The sequence below is a fragment of the Lithobates pipiens genome, unplaced genomic scaffold, assembly GCF_037356315.1.
Source record: "Lithobates pipiens isolate NorthernLeopardFrog02 unplaced genomic scaffold, aLitPip1_a1.2 Scaffold_10, whole genome shotgun sequence".
NCBI lineage: Eukaryota > Metazoa > Chordata > Amphibia > Anura > Ranidae > Lithobates > Lithobates pipiens.
Window position 1 is genome coordinate 35,839,486 of NW_027507686.1, and position 16,846 is coordinate 35,856,331.

The 16,846-nt window shown below is 43.7% G+C and overlaps 1 protein-coding gene across 1 annotated transcript in view; it reads right to left on the reverse strand.

Annotated features, from left to right (window-relative positions):
- Positions 1–2,503: 2,503 nt before the first annotated feature.
- The window catches only part of CMTM3 (CKLF like MARVEL transmembrane domain containing 3), a 35,170-nt gene continuing 20,827 nt past the window's right edge, over positions 2,504–16,846 (reverse strand). The window contains exons 4-5 of the mRNA XM_077454192.1: positions 14,504–14,627; positions 2,504–3,049 (exon numbers count right to left, since the gene is read on the reverse strand). Coding sequence (XP_077310318.1) covers positions 3,021–3,049; positions 14,504–14,627 — 153 coding nt within the window. The 3' untranslated portion in view covers positions 2,504–3,020. The remainder of the gene's footprint in view (positions 3,050–14,503; positions 14,628–16,846) is intronic.

Consider the following 16,846-nt stretch of genomic DNA (forward strand, 5'->3'; position numbering starts at 1 on the left):
AAACAGGCCACATACCATTTAATGGTGCACATCAGCTGCAGCAAAAATGGTATTGTTGTCCTTAGCAGCCTATAATTTTAATTATTCCAATTAAACGATATGGCTTTCATCGGCATTCAATTTTGTGCATGTTCATGCAATACTGTAATGAGACTGCAGCATAAGGCTTTAGCTATTATAAGAGCAATGTGAACAGCAATATTTGACAAATTGCAGAGCTTTCAGCAAGTTTTGTTGACGCTTTTAAAATAACCCATTCAGTTTCAGTTTCTACATGTTGAGCACAGATCATAATGGGAGTGCTGACTGCCACTTTAAACAAGCTGCTAGCAGGCTTCAGCATTAGGATCTGTGTTCAACATTTAACACAGATCCTAATTGGAGTGCTGATTGCAGGCTTCAGCACCACTTGAAGCTTCTTGAAAGCCTGATAGCAGCTTGCTTAAAGTACCATTCAGCACTCCCATTAGGATCTGTGTTAAATGTTGAACACAGCTCCTAATGCTGAGGCCTGCTAGCAGCTTGTTTAAAGTGGCAATCAACACTCTCATTAGGATCTGCATTCAACATTTGCAAAGGGGAGCTGAATGGTACTTTAAAGCTTCACCGGAGCCTGCTAAAAAGCTCTGATTCTTTGTCAAAGTTTGCTGTTCACACTGCTCTTACACAAGCTGAAGCCCCTGTCAAATGGGTCTAAGGGGTCCCTCCAACAATCAGACATTTACAAATAGGACCTGTCTACTTCACCACATCATATTACAGCTGAACAGACCTAAACCAGGAAAAAAAAAATCTCTGCTCCCATAATGCAACAGGCACATTCCATGTCTATTTCTATGCATGCTGTGCTGTCAGGGTGAAGCCATAGAAGGGGCAGGCGTAGAATTCCGGTGAGAACAGCAAAAAAGTGTAAAAATTGTATCAGTACCCAAATTGGTATTGTATGTGTATATACTGTAAATGTGTAGAAATTATACTATCTAAATCTCAAATCCACCTGATCAGCATAAGGGAAACAACAACTGCTTGGCAGTTAGACATATAGAGTGCCAACTTTTATATAGGGGCTTGTGTTATGACCTATAATTATCCGCCACATAATTATCCGCTTCAGAGTGCCTCTATAAATATCTCCCTGGGGTCACCTCCCTGCCCATGCCACCAAAAAAGCCTACGGAAAAATGTGTGCCCCTTATCCTCCTGCCCCGACACCCATATCCAACATGACCAGTTGGAAATCCAATGCGTCCTCCGTTTTTTAATCCTTGCTTGTATAAAGTATCATCAATTTTATGTATATTTTTGTTTATTGACAGCATATATCAGGGGTCTCCAAACTTTCTAAACAAAGGGCCAGTTTACTGTCCGAGCTGGACTGTAGCCAGTGGGAGTAGAAAATGTCCTGGTGTCGATCGGTATCAATGCCTCATCATTGGTGTCAGTGGGAGGAATTGTGCCCCATCATTGGTGTCAGTGGGAGGAATAGTGCCCCATCATTGGTATCAGTGGGAGTTATAGTGCCCCATTGTGGGAGGAATGGTGTCCCATCGTTTGTGTCAGTGGGAGGAATAGTGCCCCATCAGCATCAGTGGGAGAAATGGTGCCCCATCATTGGTAAAGTGGGAGAAATAGTGCTCCATTGTTGGTATCAGTGGGAGGAATAATGCCCAATTGTTGGTATCAGTGGGAGGAATAATGCCCAATTGTTGGTATCAGTGGGAGGAATAGTGCCCCATTGTTGGTATCAGTTGGAGGAATAGTGTCCAATTGTTGGTATCAGTGGGAGGAATAGTGCCCCATTGTTGGTATCAGTTGGAGGAATGGTGTACCATCGTTTGCTTCAGTGGGAGGAGTAGTGTCCAATTGTTGGTATCAATGGGAGGAGTAGGGCCCCGTCATTGGTATGAGTGGGAGGAATAATGCACCATTGTTGGTATCAGTGGGAGGAATAGTGCCCCATTGTTGGTATCAGTGGGAGGAATAGTGCCCCATTGTTGGTATCAGTGGGAGGAATAGTGCCCCGTTGTTGGTATCAGTGGGAGGAATAGTGCCCTATTGTTAGTATCATTGGGAAGAATTGTGCCCCATTGTTGATGTCAGTGGGAGGAATGGTGACCCAGTGTTGAATACAGTGGGAGGTATAGTGTCCCATTGTTGGTGTCAGTGACAGGAATAGTGCCCCATTGTTGGTATCAGTGGGAGGAAAAGTTCCCCAAGGGCCGGAAAAGGCAAGCAAAGGGCCGCAGTTTGGAGACCACTGCCATATATAAGTAATGGGCTGTTCAGTGATGCTGGGTGTTGTAATGACCATAGGCTGGAAACCGTGGATACTCAAAGTGAAGAAATGTCATCAGCATACCAAGGATTCTTCGAAAGATCTAAAGATTTATTCCGTGGTCACATGGTAAATATACAGCAACGTTTCGGAGCCACGCAGGGCCCCTTCGTCAGGCAAATGTCACTTTCCTGACTAAGGGGCCCTGCGTGGTTCCGAAACGTTGCTGTATATTTACCATGTGACCACGGAATAAATCTTTGGACCCTTTCGAGGACTCCTTGGTGTGTGCACTATAAAAAGTCAGCTTTACCTGCTGTTCTCAGTGGAATTTAAGATTTACTAGGAAGGTGCCCCCCGGGACATTATATTAGGGTTACTTCCTAAATTAAGTTTTCTTGCGGAGAAGCTAAGGGGCAATTCGGCAGGATGACACACAAGGCTAAATATTTGCTTCTCTCCCATTGAAAGGAGAGGGGGGTAAAAAGACAATACATTAAATCTCATGTATTAAACGGCTACTCATTTTTAAACATGATCCCACCATCTCTCTGGAGCGGAGTTCCTCCTTAAAAAAATAAAATAAAAAAATCACAGTTGTGAGCTGTCCTTATGATGGAATATAAAAAATAACAGTTTGTGTTTTCGGATGACAGTCGGCAGCGGTAGGTGCGATGGAGACATCACCTCCTCCTCGTGGGGCGCACAGACGCGGCACGGCCTCGGCCAGGCGAAGAAAGCTCGCTCAGTCGGAATCGGAGTCAAAGTCATCATCTACAAGGTAAAGACAAGGTCACCTTCGGTTTATGTGAATGCAGAATATAAAATATACACACTTGGGAACCGCTGACTTTGAAGAGGAACATGTGGCTGCCAGCTGGGGCCTCAAAAAACATTTCTGTATAACGGCAAAGGATTGTGGGAAGGAACAACCTCGCCTTTAGAAGACTTTTCCAGAGAGAAAAACCTTAACTGCTATTGCAGACTTCCCATTCTGAAATCTCAGATGCCTGCTTGTCATGCTGATCCAAGGGTATCAGTAGTCATAGACCTGGATGAACCATGCAGGGATGGACTTCTGGCCTTCCTGGTCTGCATATGCTTGCAGACGGTACTGAAGTCAATATTACAGCCAGGCAAACATCATTTTCAGGAGAAGGTCAGCAATGGCCCCTGACACCGTAGAAAGCAGAGGAAGTCTTTTAGACAGGCCATACAGGGAACCGTGTTCATGGGACGAAACACAAATTCTTCATCAAAACACCCATAACAGAATAAACAAGAAGCATGTAAAGGAGAGAAGATATTTTGAATATCATCTAGAAAATACGGCACCACATCCCTTAGAAAATTATTGGAAAATGGGAAAGGATAAATGGGATTTTTAAGGTGCCAAATTAGAACAAAATACTAATTTATTCAAGTAATAAAAACAGAGCATGCAAAGTGTAAATATTGATTATACAGTACTAATACATGTGCTGACTGATTTCATCTCTACATGTTTCGTCTCAGTAATAGCTTCTTCAGGGGGATATAATTGATATCAGGCACAACATGTCTGATATCTCTCATTGTTAAAATGTATCAAGTCCTCTTTTTTTTGGATTACAAAACATTCCTCACCCTATGATAGAGATTTGAGGAGGGTAGTGTACATATGCCCATATACAGTGCCATGAAAAATTATTCATGCCACTTGAAATTTTCAACATTTTGTCACGTTACAACCAAAAACAAATGTCTTTTATTGGGATTTTTATGTAATAGACCAACACAAAGTGTCACATAATTGTGAAGTGGAAGGAAAATGATAAATGGTTTTCAATGTTTTTACAAATAAATATGTAAATACTTTGTAGAACCTCCTTTCACTGCAATTACAGCTGCAAGTCTTTTTGGGGATGTCTCTACCAGCTTTGCACATCTAGGGAGGGACATTTTTGCCCATTCTTCTTTGCAGAATAGCTCAAGTTCTGACAGATTGGATGGAGAGCGTCTGTGAACAGCAATTTTCAAGGCTTGCCACAGATTCTCGATTGGATTTAGGTCTGGCCATTCTAAAACATGAATATTCTTTGATGTAAACCATTCTATTGTAGCTCTGGTTGTATGTTTAGGGTTGATGTCCTGCTGAAAGGTGAACCTCCGCCCCAGTCTTAAGTCTTTTGCAGAGTCTAACAAGTTCTCTTCTAAGATTGCCCTGTACTTGGCTTCATCCATCTTCCTATCAACTCTGACCAGCTTCCCTGTCTCTGCTGAAGAAAAGAATCCCCACAACATGATGCTGCCACCACCATGTTTCACGGTGGGGATGGTGTGTTCAGGGGGATGTGCCGTGTTAGTTTTAAGCCACACAGCGTTTTGTTTTTAGGCCAAGATGTTCAATTTTGGTCTCATCTGACCAGAGCACCTTCTTCTACATGTTTGCTGTGTCCCCCACATGGCTTCTCACAAACTGCAAACAGGACTTCTTATGGCTTTCTTCTTGCCACTCTTCCATAAAAGCCAGATTTGTGGAGTTCACGACTAATATCAAGTCCCAATAAAATACATTTACGTCTTTGATTGTAACATGACAAAATGTGGAAAATTTCAAGGGGTATAAATTCTTATTTCAAGGCAATGTTATAATAAACACGAGCAACACACTCGGTACATTGTCCAGCCGCAGTGTATTTCAGCCTGTTACAGACTGACAGGCTGCAATAAGTGGAGCTGGACCATGCACCTGTGCTTTGGTGGGAACAGGAAAATGCTGAGATTGGACACACGGGTATAAACGCCCAGTGTGCATGCAGCCTTTTTTTTTTTTATCCAAAGAAAAAGTTTATGGACTGCATGCTGACCAGCGCACGCCGATATATGTTAGCATAATGGCTCTGATGGGCAAAAGGTCATACAGGTATGTCCCCTTTAAGAAGCAGTGCTGCGGGTGCGGTCTCTGTGACCGTGACCGCGTGTCCCTCGGACTCTATGTCCGCGATCGTGTCATGGAGAGGTAGAACGGGGAGATGCTTTTGTAAACAAAGCATTTCCCCGTTCTGCCTAGTGACAGGACAGAGATCACTGCTCTGTCATCGAGAGCAGTGCTGTCATGTGTGGGGTAGCCCCTCCCCCCTACAGTTAGAATCACTCCCTAGGACACACTTAACCCCTTCACCACCTCCTAGTGGTTAACCCCTTCATTGCCAGTGTCATTTACACAGTAATCAGTGCATTTTTATAGCGCTGATCGCTGTATAAATCACAATGGTCCCAAAATAGTGTCAAAAGTGTCCGCCATAATGTCGCAGTCAGATTGCCGCCATTACTAATAAAAATATTTTTTTTAAAAATAAAAATGCCATAAAACGATCCCCTATTTTGTAGGCAATATAAAGTTTGCGCAAACCAATCAATATACGCTTATTGCCATTATTTTTTACGAAAAATATGTAAAAGAATACATATCGGCCTAAACTGAGGAAAACATTTTTTTTTTATATATTTTTGGGGGTGGCGGTTCATCCTGCCTAAACAGGGGGCAGGTGGAATGATTTTACTGCTCTACAGCTGTAGCAATGTGTACTAATGTGACTGCTGGCCATGCTAAGGCTTGTCACTCTTTACAGCCCCTGTAAACAAAGCCTAAAAAAAGACAGTAGTGACAAGAGGGGTCGGCAGATGAAATCTCTGAGGCGGCATTCACATCTGAGCGTAGTGTCTTTGGACACTTTTCCAGTATTTTTTTTGTGCATTTTTATGCACGATTTTAGCGCGTTTTTATGCGCGACTTGCACGTTTGTATGCAGTATTTTTGGGCTTTGGCGTTTTTTTATTAGCCTATATAGAAAACTATCATCTGTTGCTAGGTATTTCAGCTTTTTTAGCTTTTCCGTTAAAATAAAATTGCCATAAAACGATCCCCTATTTTGTAGGCGATATATAGAAGAAATTCTTTTATTATTATTATAATGTTTTTTTGTTAGGGTAAGGGGTTCAAGTTCAGTTTAGGTTAGGATTAGGAGTTGGGGTTATTTATTATTATTTTATTTATATTTATATTTTATTTATTATCATACGAATAATAATAACCGAATAAATAAATGTAAAATAAATACACAAATAAAAATCATAAATGGAAAAAAAAAAATTTCAATAAATTAATACTAAGTAACAATAAATAAATAACTAGCCCTTAACTTTAACCTTTACCCCTTAATATAATATAATAAAATAAATAAATAAACACCCTAACACAAACTAAATAATTATTATTAATGTATTTTTGTTCGAGTTTGGGTGTTTTATTATTATTAATAATAATAATGTATTTATTATTTTTTAAGGTTAATTATTATTTATTAACGTATTATTATTATTATTATTTCTGGTACGTGTATAGCGCCGTCAATTTACGCAGCACTTTACATATATTATACATTCATATCAGTCCCTACCCTCAAGGAGCTTACAATCTAAGGCCCCTAAACTCAGATTCATACATACTAGGACCAATTTAGACAGTACCCGGAGGAAACCCGTGCAGGCGCAGGGAAAACAAGCTAACTCCAGGCAGGTGGTTTTATATATTCATTTATTTGACTCATTTATGATGATTTCTAGTTATTTGTGTATTGATTTTACATTTATTTATTCATTTATGTATTCACATACTATTGCTTGTTTTAATTTGAGAAAATCGCACAAAAACATGCGAATGGCTCGTTTTCATTCATTTCTATGAGAATAAAAAAAAAAAAAAAAGTGCCAAAAATGCTCAAATCTGCCCAATTCAAGGTACAAAAAAAAGGACTTTTTTGAGCTTCAGGTGTGGGAATTTGCAGGATCTTCCGCCGGTACTTTTTAGTACTGCAGATTTGTGGTACAGGCAGCGGCAGAGGTGAGTATTTGAGATTTTCTATGCAGGGAGAAGTTTAGTTTGAAGATTTATTTTAGCAACCGAGTGACTTTAACATGCTGATGTCTGCTGGGGTTGGATAGTCCTTATATAATACAATAATTATGTGAAATGCGCCCAGCCTATTCTCTGTATGTTTCCTGTTTTTTTCTGCTATGAGTGCCAGAGTTTCATCCTTGCAACATCATTTCCTGAATGGATCCGGTCTCCCCCAGAGAATAGACACAGGGCGTGCAGCTGACTCTTATTACAGGAGAACACTGACAGATCTCCTACCAGATAAACGCCCAGAACACGAAAAACAAGATCTTATTTCACTTAATGCATAATCAGAGCCTGGCCTTCCAACACTGCATAGAAAAAAATGATACAGTAAAGGCTTGATTAGACATGCAGTTGGGGAGGCATTAAAAATGCTCAGTTGAGACATGTTTTAGTGTCCCCAACTGTGTTCACATCAGGGCCGCTGATGAGGCAGTACAGCCAGTCCTCCTGTACTGGGCCTGAGCCCCATCAGTTTAACAGGGTGGCCCAGGCACCTGTTGAGCAGGAGGGCCGGTTGTACTGTCTTACCGCAGACACCAATTCTCTTCTGCCTTCCCTTGCAGCACTGCCAGCTTCTCCTCCTCATTTTCCCTTTGGCTGCACTGTGGGGGGATTGGTTCTAGCACATACGCATTGCTAGCTTCTCCTCTTTTTCCCCTCCGGCTGCACTGCAGGGGGATTGGCTCTAGCACTCGCGCATTGCCAGCTTCTCCTCTTTTTCCCTTTGGCTGCACTGCAGGGGGATTGGTTCTAGCATATGCACATTGTCTGCTTCTTCTCTTTTTCCCTCTGGTTTCACTGCAGGGGGATTGGTTCTAGCACATGCACATTGCCAGCTTCTCTTCTTTTTCCCTCCGGCTGCGCTGCAGGGGGATTGGTTCTAGTGCATGCACACTGCCAGATTCTCCTGCTCTTTTTCCCCTCCGGTTGCACTGCAGGGGGATTGGTTCTAGCATATGCACATTGTCTGCTTCTTCTCTTTTTCCCTCTGGTTGCACTGCAGGGGGATTGGTTCTAGCACATGCACATTGCCAGCTTTTCGTCCTCTTTTTCCCTTTAGCTGCACTGCAGGGGGATTGGTTTTAGCACATGCGCACTGCCAGCTTCTCTTCTTTTTCCTTCCGGCTGCACTGCAGGGGGACTGGTTCTAGCACATGCGCACTGCCAGCTTCTGGTTCTAGTGCATGCACACTGCCAGCTTCTCCTCCTCTTTTTCGCTCTGGCTGCACTGCAGGGGGATTGGTTCTAGCATATGCACATTGTCTGCTTCTTCTCTTTTTCCCTCTGGTTGCACTGCAGGGGGATTGGTTCTAGCACATGCACATTGCCAGCTTCTCTTCTTTTTCCCTCCGGCTGCACTGCAGGGGGATTGGTTCTAGCATATGCATATTTTCTGCTTCTTCTCTTTTTCCCTCTGGTTGCACTGCAGGGGGATTGGTTCTTGCACATGCACATTGCCAGCTTCTCTTCTTTTTCCCTCCGGCTGCACTGCAGGGGGATTGGTTCTAGCACATGCGCACTGCCAGCTTTTCCTCCTCTTTTTCCTTTTAGCTGCACTGCAGGGGGATTGGTTCTAGCACATGCGCACTGCCAGCTTCTGGTTCTAGTGCATGCACACTGCCAGCTTCTCCTCCTCTTTTTCCCTCCGGCTGCACTGCAGGGGGATTGGTTCTAGCATATGCACATTGTCTGCTTCTTCTATTTTTCCCTCTGGTTGCACTGCAGGGGGATTGGTTCTAGCACATGCACATTGCCAGCTTCTCTTCTTTTTCCCTCCGGCTGCACTGCAGGGGGATTGGTTCTAGCACATGCGCACTGCCAGCTTTTCCTCCTCTTTTTCCCTTTGGCTGCACTGCAGGGGGATTGGTTCTAGCACATGCGCACTGCCAGCTTCTCTTCTTGGCTCTAGCACATGCACATTGCCAGCTTCTCTTCTTTTTCCCTCCGGCTGCACTGCAGGGGGATTGGTTCTAGCACATGCACACTGCCAGCTTTTCCTCCTCTTTTTCCCTCTGGTTGCACTGCAGGGGGATTGGTTCTAGCACATGCACATTGCCAGCTTCTCTTCTTTTTCCCTCCGGCTGCACTGCAGGGGGATTGGTTCTAGCACATGCGCACTGCCAGCTTTTCCTCCTCTTTTTCCCTTTGGCTGCACTGCAGGGGGATTGGTTCTAGCACATGCGCACTGCCAGCTTCTCTTCTTGGTTCTAGCACATGCACATTGCCAGCTTCTCTTCTTTTTCCCTCCGGCTGCACTGCAGGGGGATTGGTTCTAGCACATGCGCACTGGCAGCTTTTCCTCCTCTTTTTCCCTTTGGCTGCACTGCAGGGCGATTGGTTCTAGCGCGTGCGCACTGCCAGCTTCTCCTCCTCTTTTTCCCTTTGGCTGCACTGCAGATTGGTTCTAGCACATGCACTGCTTCCATCTGTCCAAGCCCCCCCGTGTGCCCCTTTCTCCCACAGCACAGCCAGCTTCCCTCCCCTCCTCTTCCGCCTGCAGGCATGCAGATGTATTTTTCAATATGCAGAGAAGGGGAAGGGGCCAGAAAATGTATTTCCTGAATGAACACAGTACGTGATCAGTGCCTCTCACTCCTGTGTCCATTCATCACTGAAGCATAGTATATTGTAGTTGCTATGCTTCAGTTTGTGAATGAGCAGGAAGTCTTACGAGTGCTTCCTATTTATTCATCTGTGCAGCTGAGGTTGCAGAGAAAGGGACTTGGGTCCTCGGGATGGGGGGGGGGGGGGGGGGGGGGGCTGTAGCTGGCTATATGGGGTCCCGTGATTTCGAACAGCAGCCTTGGTTCACATGCCACAGTTGCAATGCTTTGCTTTGCACCTGGAAAAAATTACACCTTCTGTCGCATTCAGCAGGCAGCGAGCCCACCAGACGCAACCCAATAAAGTCAATTGTAATGTGCTGCTAAATGCCCTGTAACTGCATGAAATGCACGTGGCGTGTTGGTGCAGCAATTATAGGGTTTAAAATGAGTTGTAAAGTCTCACGGTTTTTCACCTTAATGCATTCCATGCATTAAGGTGATAAACCTTCTGTGCTGCAGCTGCCCCCCACAGCCCCTCTTTTTCTTACCTGAACCCGATCGTTCCAGTGACAAGCACCAGGCCAGCAGCTCCAGTCACTGTCTCGGGTCCTCAATGGATAGATTGATAGCAGCAGAAGGTATTGGCTCCCGCTGCTGTCAAGCAAATCCAGTGACATGGGAGTCGGGGGGGGGGGGGGGAGGGGAGGGGCAGAGTCCTGCTGTCTGTGTCAGTCAATGGAATGAACTCGGGAGCGCGCCCGCATGGGTGCCCCCTTAGAAAGCGGGTCTCCGTGGGGGCACTCAATGGGGAAGAGGAGCCAGGAGCACTGCTGGGGATCCCCAGAAAAAGGAGCATCGGGGCTGCTCTGTGCAAAACCCTTGCACAGAGCCGGTAAGTATAGGCACGTTTGTTGTTTACAAAAAAAAAAACCTTTCCATTCACTTTAAACAGTTGGTTAGGAGGTTGCCATCCAGATCTCTGTTGCAGAGGTTTCCCCTCACTTATTATTATTATTATTATACAGAAGTTATATAGTGCCAACAGTTTGCACAGGGCTTTACAATATAAAGGGAGACAGTACTGTTATATTACAGTTCTATAAAGAGTGTTTGGAGAGCCCTGTTCATGAGAGCTTACAATCTAAAAGTTTACTGAAATTATGTCTGCAGGTAGGGAAATCTGCAGCAGGGACACCGCAAATATCTGAAAAAAAAAATCCATACTGGATTGGACCTTTTAGCCCCTTTCAGCAGCGGAATCCGTCAAGCCGGATCCTCCTGCTCAGCATGGTCGGGATCTCTCCGCTGATCTTCACTTAGCAGAATGATGACAGGTCTGTGTCCGCTCTACTATGCTGAGCAGACACAGACATAGCCCGCTGTTCTCTATGAGGCAGTCGGATGGAAACGGAGCGCCTGCCGAACCTATCCCCATCCATCTGTTTTTAGCAGACTGGGTCGGATCAGATGCTGGTGGGTGTCAGTGGACACATGTCCACTGACATCTGCCGCTTCATAGAAAACAGTGGGTGGTCCGATCGGGTCCGCCTGAAAAACGGACAGGTGGACCCAATCAGTCCGCTGCTGTGAAAGGGGCCTTGATTGGTGCAGCCGACGGTGATACTGTGAAATTCACACATAAAAACCACTGATGTTTCTGAGACATTATGGCTTTGTCACCTTGAGAATAGGGGCCATAGTGCAGGATTTACTAAAACTGGAGAGTGCAGAATCTGGTGCAGCTCTGCATAGAAACCAATCAGATTTCAGGTTTTATTGTTAAAAAGAAAAAGAAAAAAAAGAGTTTACTGAGAACCAGAAGTGACGTCATAATGTCACTCCAGTCCTCCAAGGGCATAGAGATGAGTGATGGCCATCTTGCCATCGCTTATCTCTATGGGAATGCACTGCTGCCGCCAGATGGTTCCCGGGCTCCCCGAACGGTAACATAAGTCCGGGAAGCGGCAGGAGGGGGGGGGGAGCGGGTTCACCCCTCCCACAGCTTCTAAAAGTGATTCTGCTGCGAATCCGCCGTAGTGATCACTTTTATTTGAAAGAGAATCACATAAGGGAAAAGAAAGTACCCGAGTTATGGCATCTAGCTGCAGCCATAACCCCCGTATTTAACATCAAACAAATGACTTATTTTCCCAGTTAGGCGGTCGGCAAGTGTTTAAATGAACAAGCTGAAGACTGAAGCTTATTGGTCACTATGCACAGTTGCTCCAGATTCTGTCCGTTCCAATTTTAGTAAATCCTTCCCGTCATATTTTATTCTCCAAGCTAGAGGAGAAGAATGGAAACAACAAAAGTCTGGTATAGTCGCCTGGATACACTTGTGATGACATGTACAATCTTACTATCACATGTCATAGTTGCAAAACTGGTTTCAGGCACTGAGATTAGTTTGGATCAATTTAATCAGTTGCGGACCGCCCACTACAGGTTTACTGCGGCAGGGTGGCCACTCCAGATTGGTACCTAGTAAGCGATCTGACTCTTCCAGGTCTGGGGCGCGAGCCGCTAACGACACACTGCTTGTTGGCACCTGCCGATTGTTTGTTACACATGCAGAATGGCAAATGTAAACAAGGCAGATTGCCGTTCTGTCAGATGGGAAGGTATTAATCCTGTGTTTCTGCAAAGCAGGAACATGGATCAATGCCTTCCCCTAGTCAAAGCACCCCCACACAATGAGAAAGCACATGCTAGGCACACATTTCACCCTTTGATCGCCCCTGATGTTAACCCCTTCCCAGCCAGTGTCACTAGTACAGTGACAATTCATATTTTTTAGCACTGATCACTGTATTAGTTTCACTGGTCCCCAAAAAGTGTCAGATAGGTGTCCGGTTTATCCGCCACGATATTGTAATCCTGTTATAAGTTGCTGATCGCCGCCATTAATAGTAAAATAAATACTGTTGTGCAAACCAATCAATATACAGTTATTGTTTTTTTTTTTTACCAATAATCTGTAGCAGAATACATACTGGCCTAAATTGATGAAGAAATTTGATTTTTTTTTTTTACATTTTTTTATTGGATGTGTTCTATAGCGGAAGGTAAAAAATATTGTCTTTTTTTCTACATTGTCTGGCTTTTTGTTTATAGCGCAAAAAATAAAAATCGCAGAGGTGATCAAATACCACCTAAAGAAAGCTCTATTTGAAGGGGAAAAAAAGGACATCAATTTTCTTTGGGTACAGAGCCACATTGTAAGTTAAAATAACGCAGTGCAGTATCGCAAAAAATGGCCTGGTCATGAAGGGGGGTAAATCTTCTGGAGCTGAAGTGGTTAATTGGGCAACTAAGTGTGTAATGTTGATAAATGTAAAGTGATGCACTTGGGGCTAAGAATATGCACGCATCTTACATACTAGGGGGAGAACAACTGGAAGAATCAATGGTGGAGAAGGATCTGGGGGTTTTGGTAGATCATAAGCTATAAGCTCATAGATCAATAGCATGCAATGCCAAGCTGCGGTTTCCAAAGCGAGCAAAGTCCTTTCTTGTATTAAGAGAGGTATGGACTCCAGAGAGAGAGATCTCATTTTTGCCACTGTACAAATCATTAGTAAGATCTCATCTGGAATACGCAGTTCAGTTTTGGGCACCACTTCTCAAAAAGGATATCGGGGAACTGGAGAAAGTGCAGAGAAGGGCAACCAAACTGATAAGAGGCATGGAGGAGCTCAGCTATGAGGAAAGATTAGAGGAACTGAATATATTCACTCTTGATAAGAGGAGATTAAGGGGGGAGATATGATCACCATGTACAAATATATAAATAAGGGGTCCATATAGTGAACTTGGTGTTGCTTTATTCACTTTAAGGTCATCACAGAGGACAAGGGGGCACTGTTTACATCTAGAGGAAAAGAGATTTTATCTCCAAATACGGAAAGGTTTCTTCACAGTAAGAGCTGTGAAAATATGGAATAGACTCCCTCAAAAACTAGTTCTGGCCAGTTCAGTAGATTTTTATTTTTTTTTTAAACAAAGGTCAGGATTATTTTCTAAATGTACATAATATAACTGGATAATATTTATAGGTAAAGTTGATCCGGGGAATAGCCGATTGCCTCTCGAGGGATCAGGAAGGGAGCAAACTGGATTGTGCTTTGCGGGGGGGGGGGGGGCGGGGGGGTTTTGTGTTGCCTTACTCTGGATCAATTGTGGGTATAAGATGGTGTACAGTACAGTGGAACCTTGGATTACGAGCATAATCTGTTCCAGGAGAATGCTTGTAATCCAAAGCACTTGCATATCAATGTGAGTTTCCCCAAAGAAGTCAATGGAAACAAAGGTAATTCGTTCCGCATTGACTTCTATTACACGCAATACCGGATGTGGCCAGAGGGGGGGGGGGGCACCAAAGAGCCTCAGAAATACTCGGGGACAGCTCGGCTGACCTCGGAAAGGCTCAGAAACACTTGGGAACAGAGTATTTCTAAATGATTCTGAGTATTTCCGAATGGCTCTGAACCGCTGCGAGTGTCCCCGGCGCCCCCGCACCTCAGGCCAAATGCGGTATTGCACACCCCATTAGCTTGAATTCTGCTCGTTTTGCGAGACAACACTCGCAAACCGAGTCAGAATTTAAAAAAAGTTGCTCATAAACCAAGGTTCTACTGTATATGGAGGCTTTCTATTCATTTTTTTCTTTTTCTCTGTTGGTGGAACTGGATGGCCCTGTGTCTTTTTTTCAACCAGATCAATTATGTAACTCACCATCTGACTTCTGTTGCTGCTGTTCATTCTCCTCAGGCTCGCCTTTCTTCAAAAACTTGATGAGGTCATTGAAGATTATGTAGAAGTCTATTGCGAAAACAATTGTTGCTATGAAACCTAGAACCTGCCAATCAGAAAGGGAAATCAGTTGGGATGCAGTGAGAATACTTATTACATAACAGCAAACTCCACTTAAAGTTTGATTGTAGACGGACACCAGTGATCCGGCTTTTTTAATCTCATGCAGACCCTAACGGCAACATTTTCACCTTTAGAAGTTACTGTATCTGCCAATTTACATTGCGGTTTGGAGGTGCGAACAAATTTGCATTGCACCATAGGAGTTTGCATCGCACCCGCACCAAAGAAGCGCAGGAGTCTTTTTTTTTTTTTTTTTTTTTTTCCCCTTCCAACATATTTGCAACGCTGATATGTGACCCCAACACATAGACATGCATTATATTCAAGTGGCATGCGAATCTTGGGCTCGCCTACCCCCCCATCAATGTGTCCGGCCCCTTGCATGAATTCCTATTGTGTTGGGTGTTTTTTTTTTAAGCAGGTGATTAGAGCCAGAGGTGACAATAGGGAATTATTATTCGCTTCTTTCACACTGAATCTCCTCCCTGCCAATCAGGAAGGGGGTCTGAGACCCTTTTCCCCATTGGCCGAAAGGAGAATCGTTCCGATTGGCTGGCAAGGAGGAGGGAGGAGATGGAGGCCACCGGAAAAGCCGCGGAGCAGGGGATGGGATAGCCACCTGAGATGCCCGCAGAGGAAAGAAGGGGAAACCTCCCATGATGCCCGCCATAGATGTGGTAAGTGCTCCAGACCGGGGGGGGGGGTGGGTTTGGGGGGTTGACTGTGGGTGCACTGCTTGCCACCCTCCCCAAAAAAAAAAAAAAAAAAAACTACAACCAGCCGCCAATGCTAACCATATCTAAACCACTCAAGATACGCAGCAGTGTGAATTCATTCTCAGTTTAAGTATTTTCAGTTTCTGATTTAATCACTTGCTGATTATGCAGCTTCTTTATCTTCTAATCCTTGTCTATGTTCCAGTTTAACCACTTGAAGACCAATCCTATTTTCTGACACTTGCTATTTACAAGTAAAAATCTGTATTTTTTGCTAGAAAATTACTTAGAACCTCCAAACATTATATATATATATATATATATATATATATATATATATATATATATATATATATTTAGCAGAGACCCTAGGGAATAAACAGACAGTTGTTGTAATATTTTATGTCGCACTTCAAAGAGTTAAAAAAAAAAAAACGAAACAGTAGTTAGCCCAATTTTTTTTTTATAATGTGAAAGATGATGTTATGCCGGGTAAATAGATACCTAACTTGTCACGCTTTAAAATTGCGCACACTTGTAGAATGGCAACAAACTATGGTACTTAAATCTCCATAGGTGGCGCTTTAAATTTTTTTTACGGTAACCAGTTTAGAGTTACAGAGGAGGTCTAGTGCTAGAATGATTACTCTCGCTCTAACGATTGCGGCGATACCTCACGTGTGGTTTGAACACTGTTTACATTTGTGGGTGCGACTTACGTACGCTTCTGTGCGCGAGCACGGAGGGATAGGGCGCTTTAAAAAAAAAATCTTATTTATAGTATTTTTTAAGTTTTACACTGTAATTATTTATTTATTTTGATCATTTTTTTTGTTGTCACAAGGAATGTAAACATCCCTTGTGACAGCGATAGTCACATGACAGGTATTTCTTGGAGGAATCTTGGATCTATAAGACCCCAAATCCCTCCTTTGCACTTAAAAGCATTCAAAACGTCAAGGCTGTTTTAAATAGTGACATTTTATTTAAATCTGACGCCTTTAAGGCTCCAGCAAACCAGAAGTGATGTCATGATGTCACTTCCAGGTTACTACATCCAAGACCCGATCAAAGCCGATGCATAGGTGTGAAGCCAGCAGCATTGAGGGCTCATTAAAACTTTTTGCAGTGACCTGCATTTTTCCCCACCAGATAAACGCAGGTCACCACTGAACACATAGAAAATAATTGTTTATTGTGTGCCCCGTTCATATCCTGATACTTGCATGTCTGCATTTTTTCGTTGAAACGCACACTGAATTGCTTCCTGCCAGAGCCAGCACTACACGGTAAAATACTGCATTGTACTGTGCAGGCTAGTATGAACATGAAAGTTGCACATTGCAACTTCAAATATCGTATTTATCTATCTGGCCTCATCCACAAGCATGTACCACAGTGTACACCCATCCGAGGGCCCAGAGGCATAACTAGAACCTTCAGGGCCTTGGTAACAGAAACTATGATGGGCCCCCCCAACCCTTCG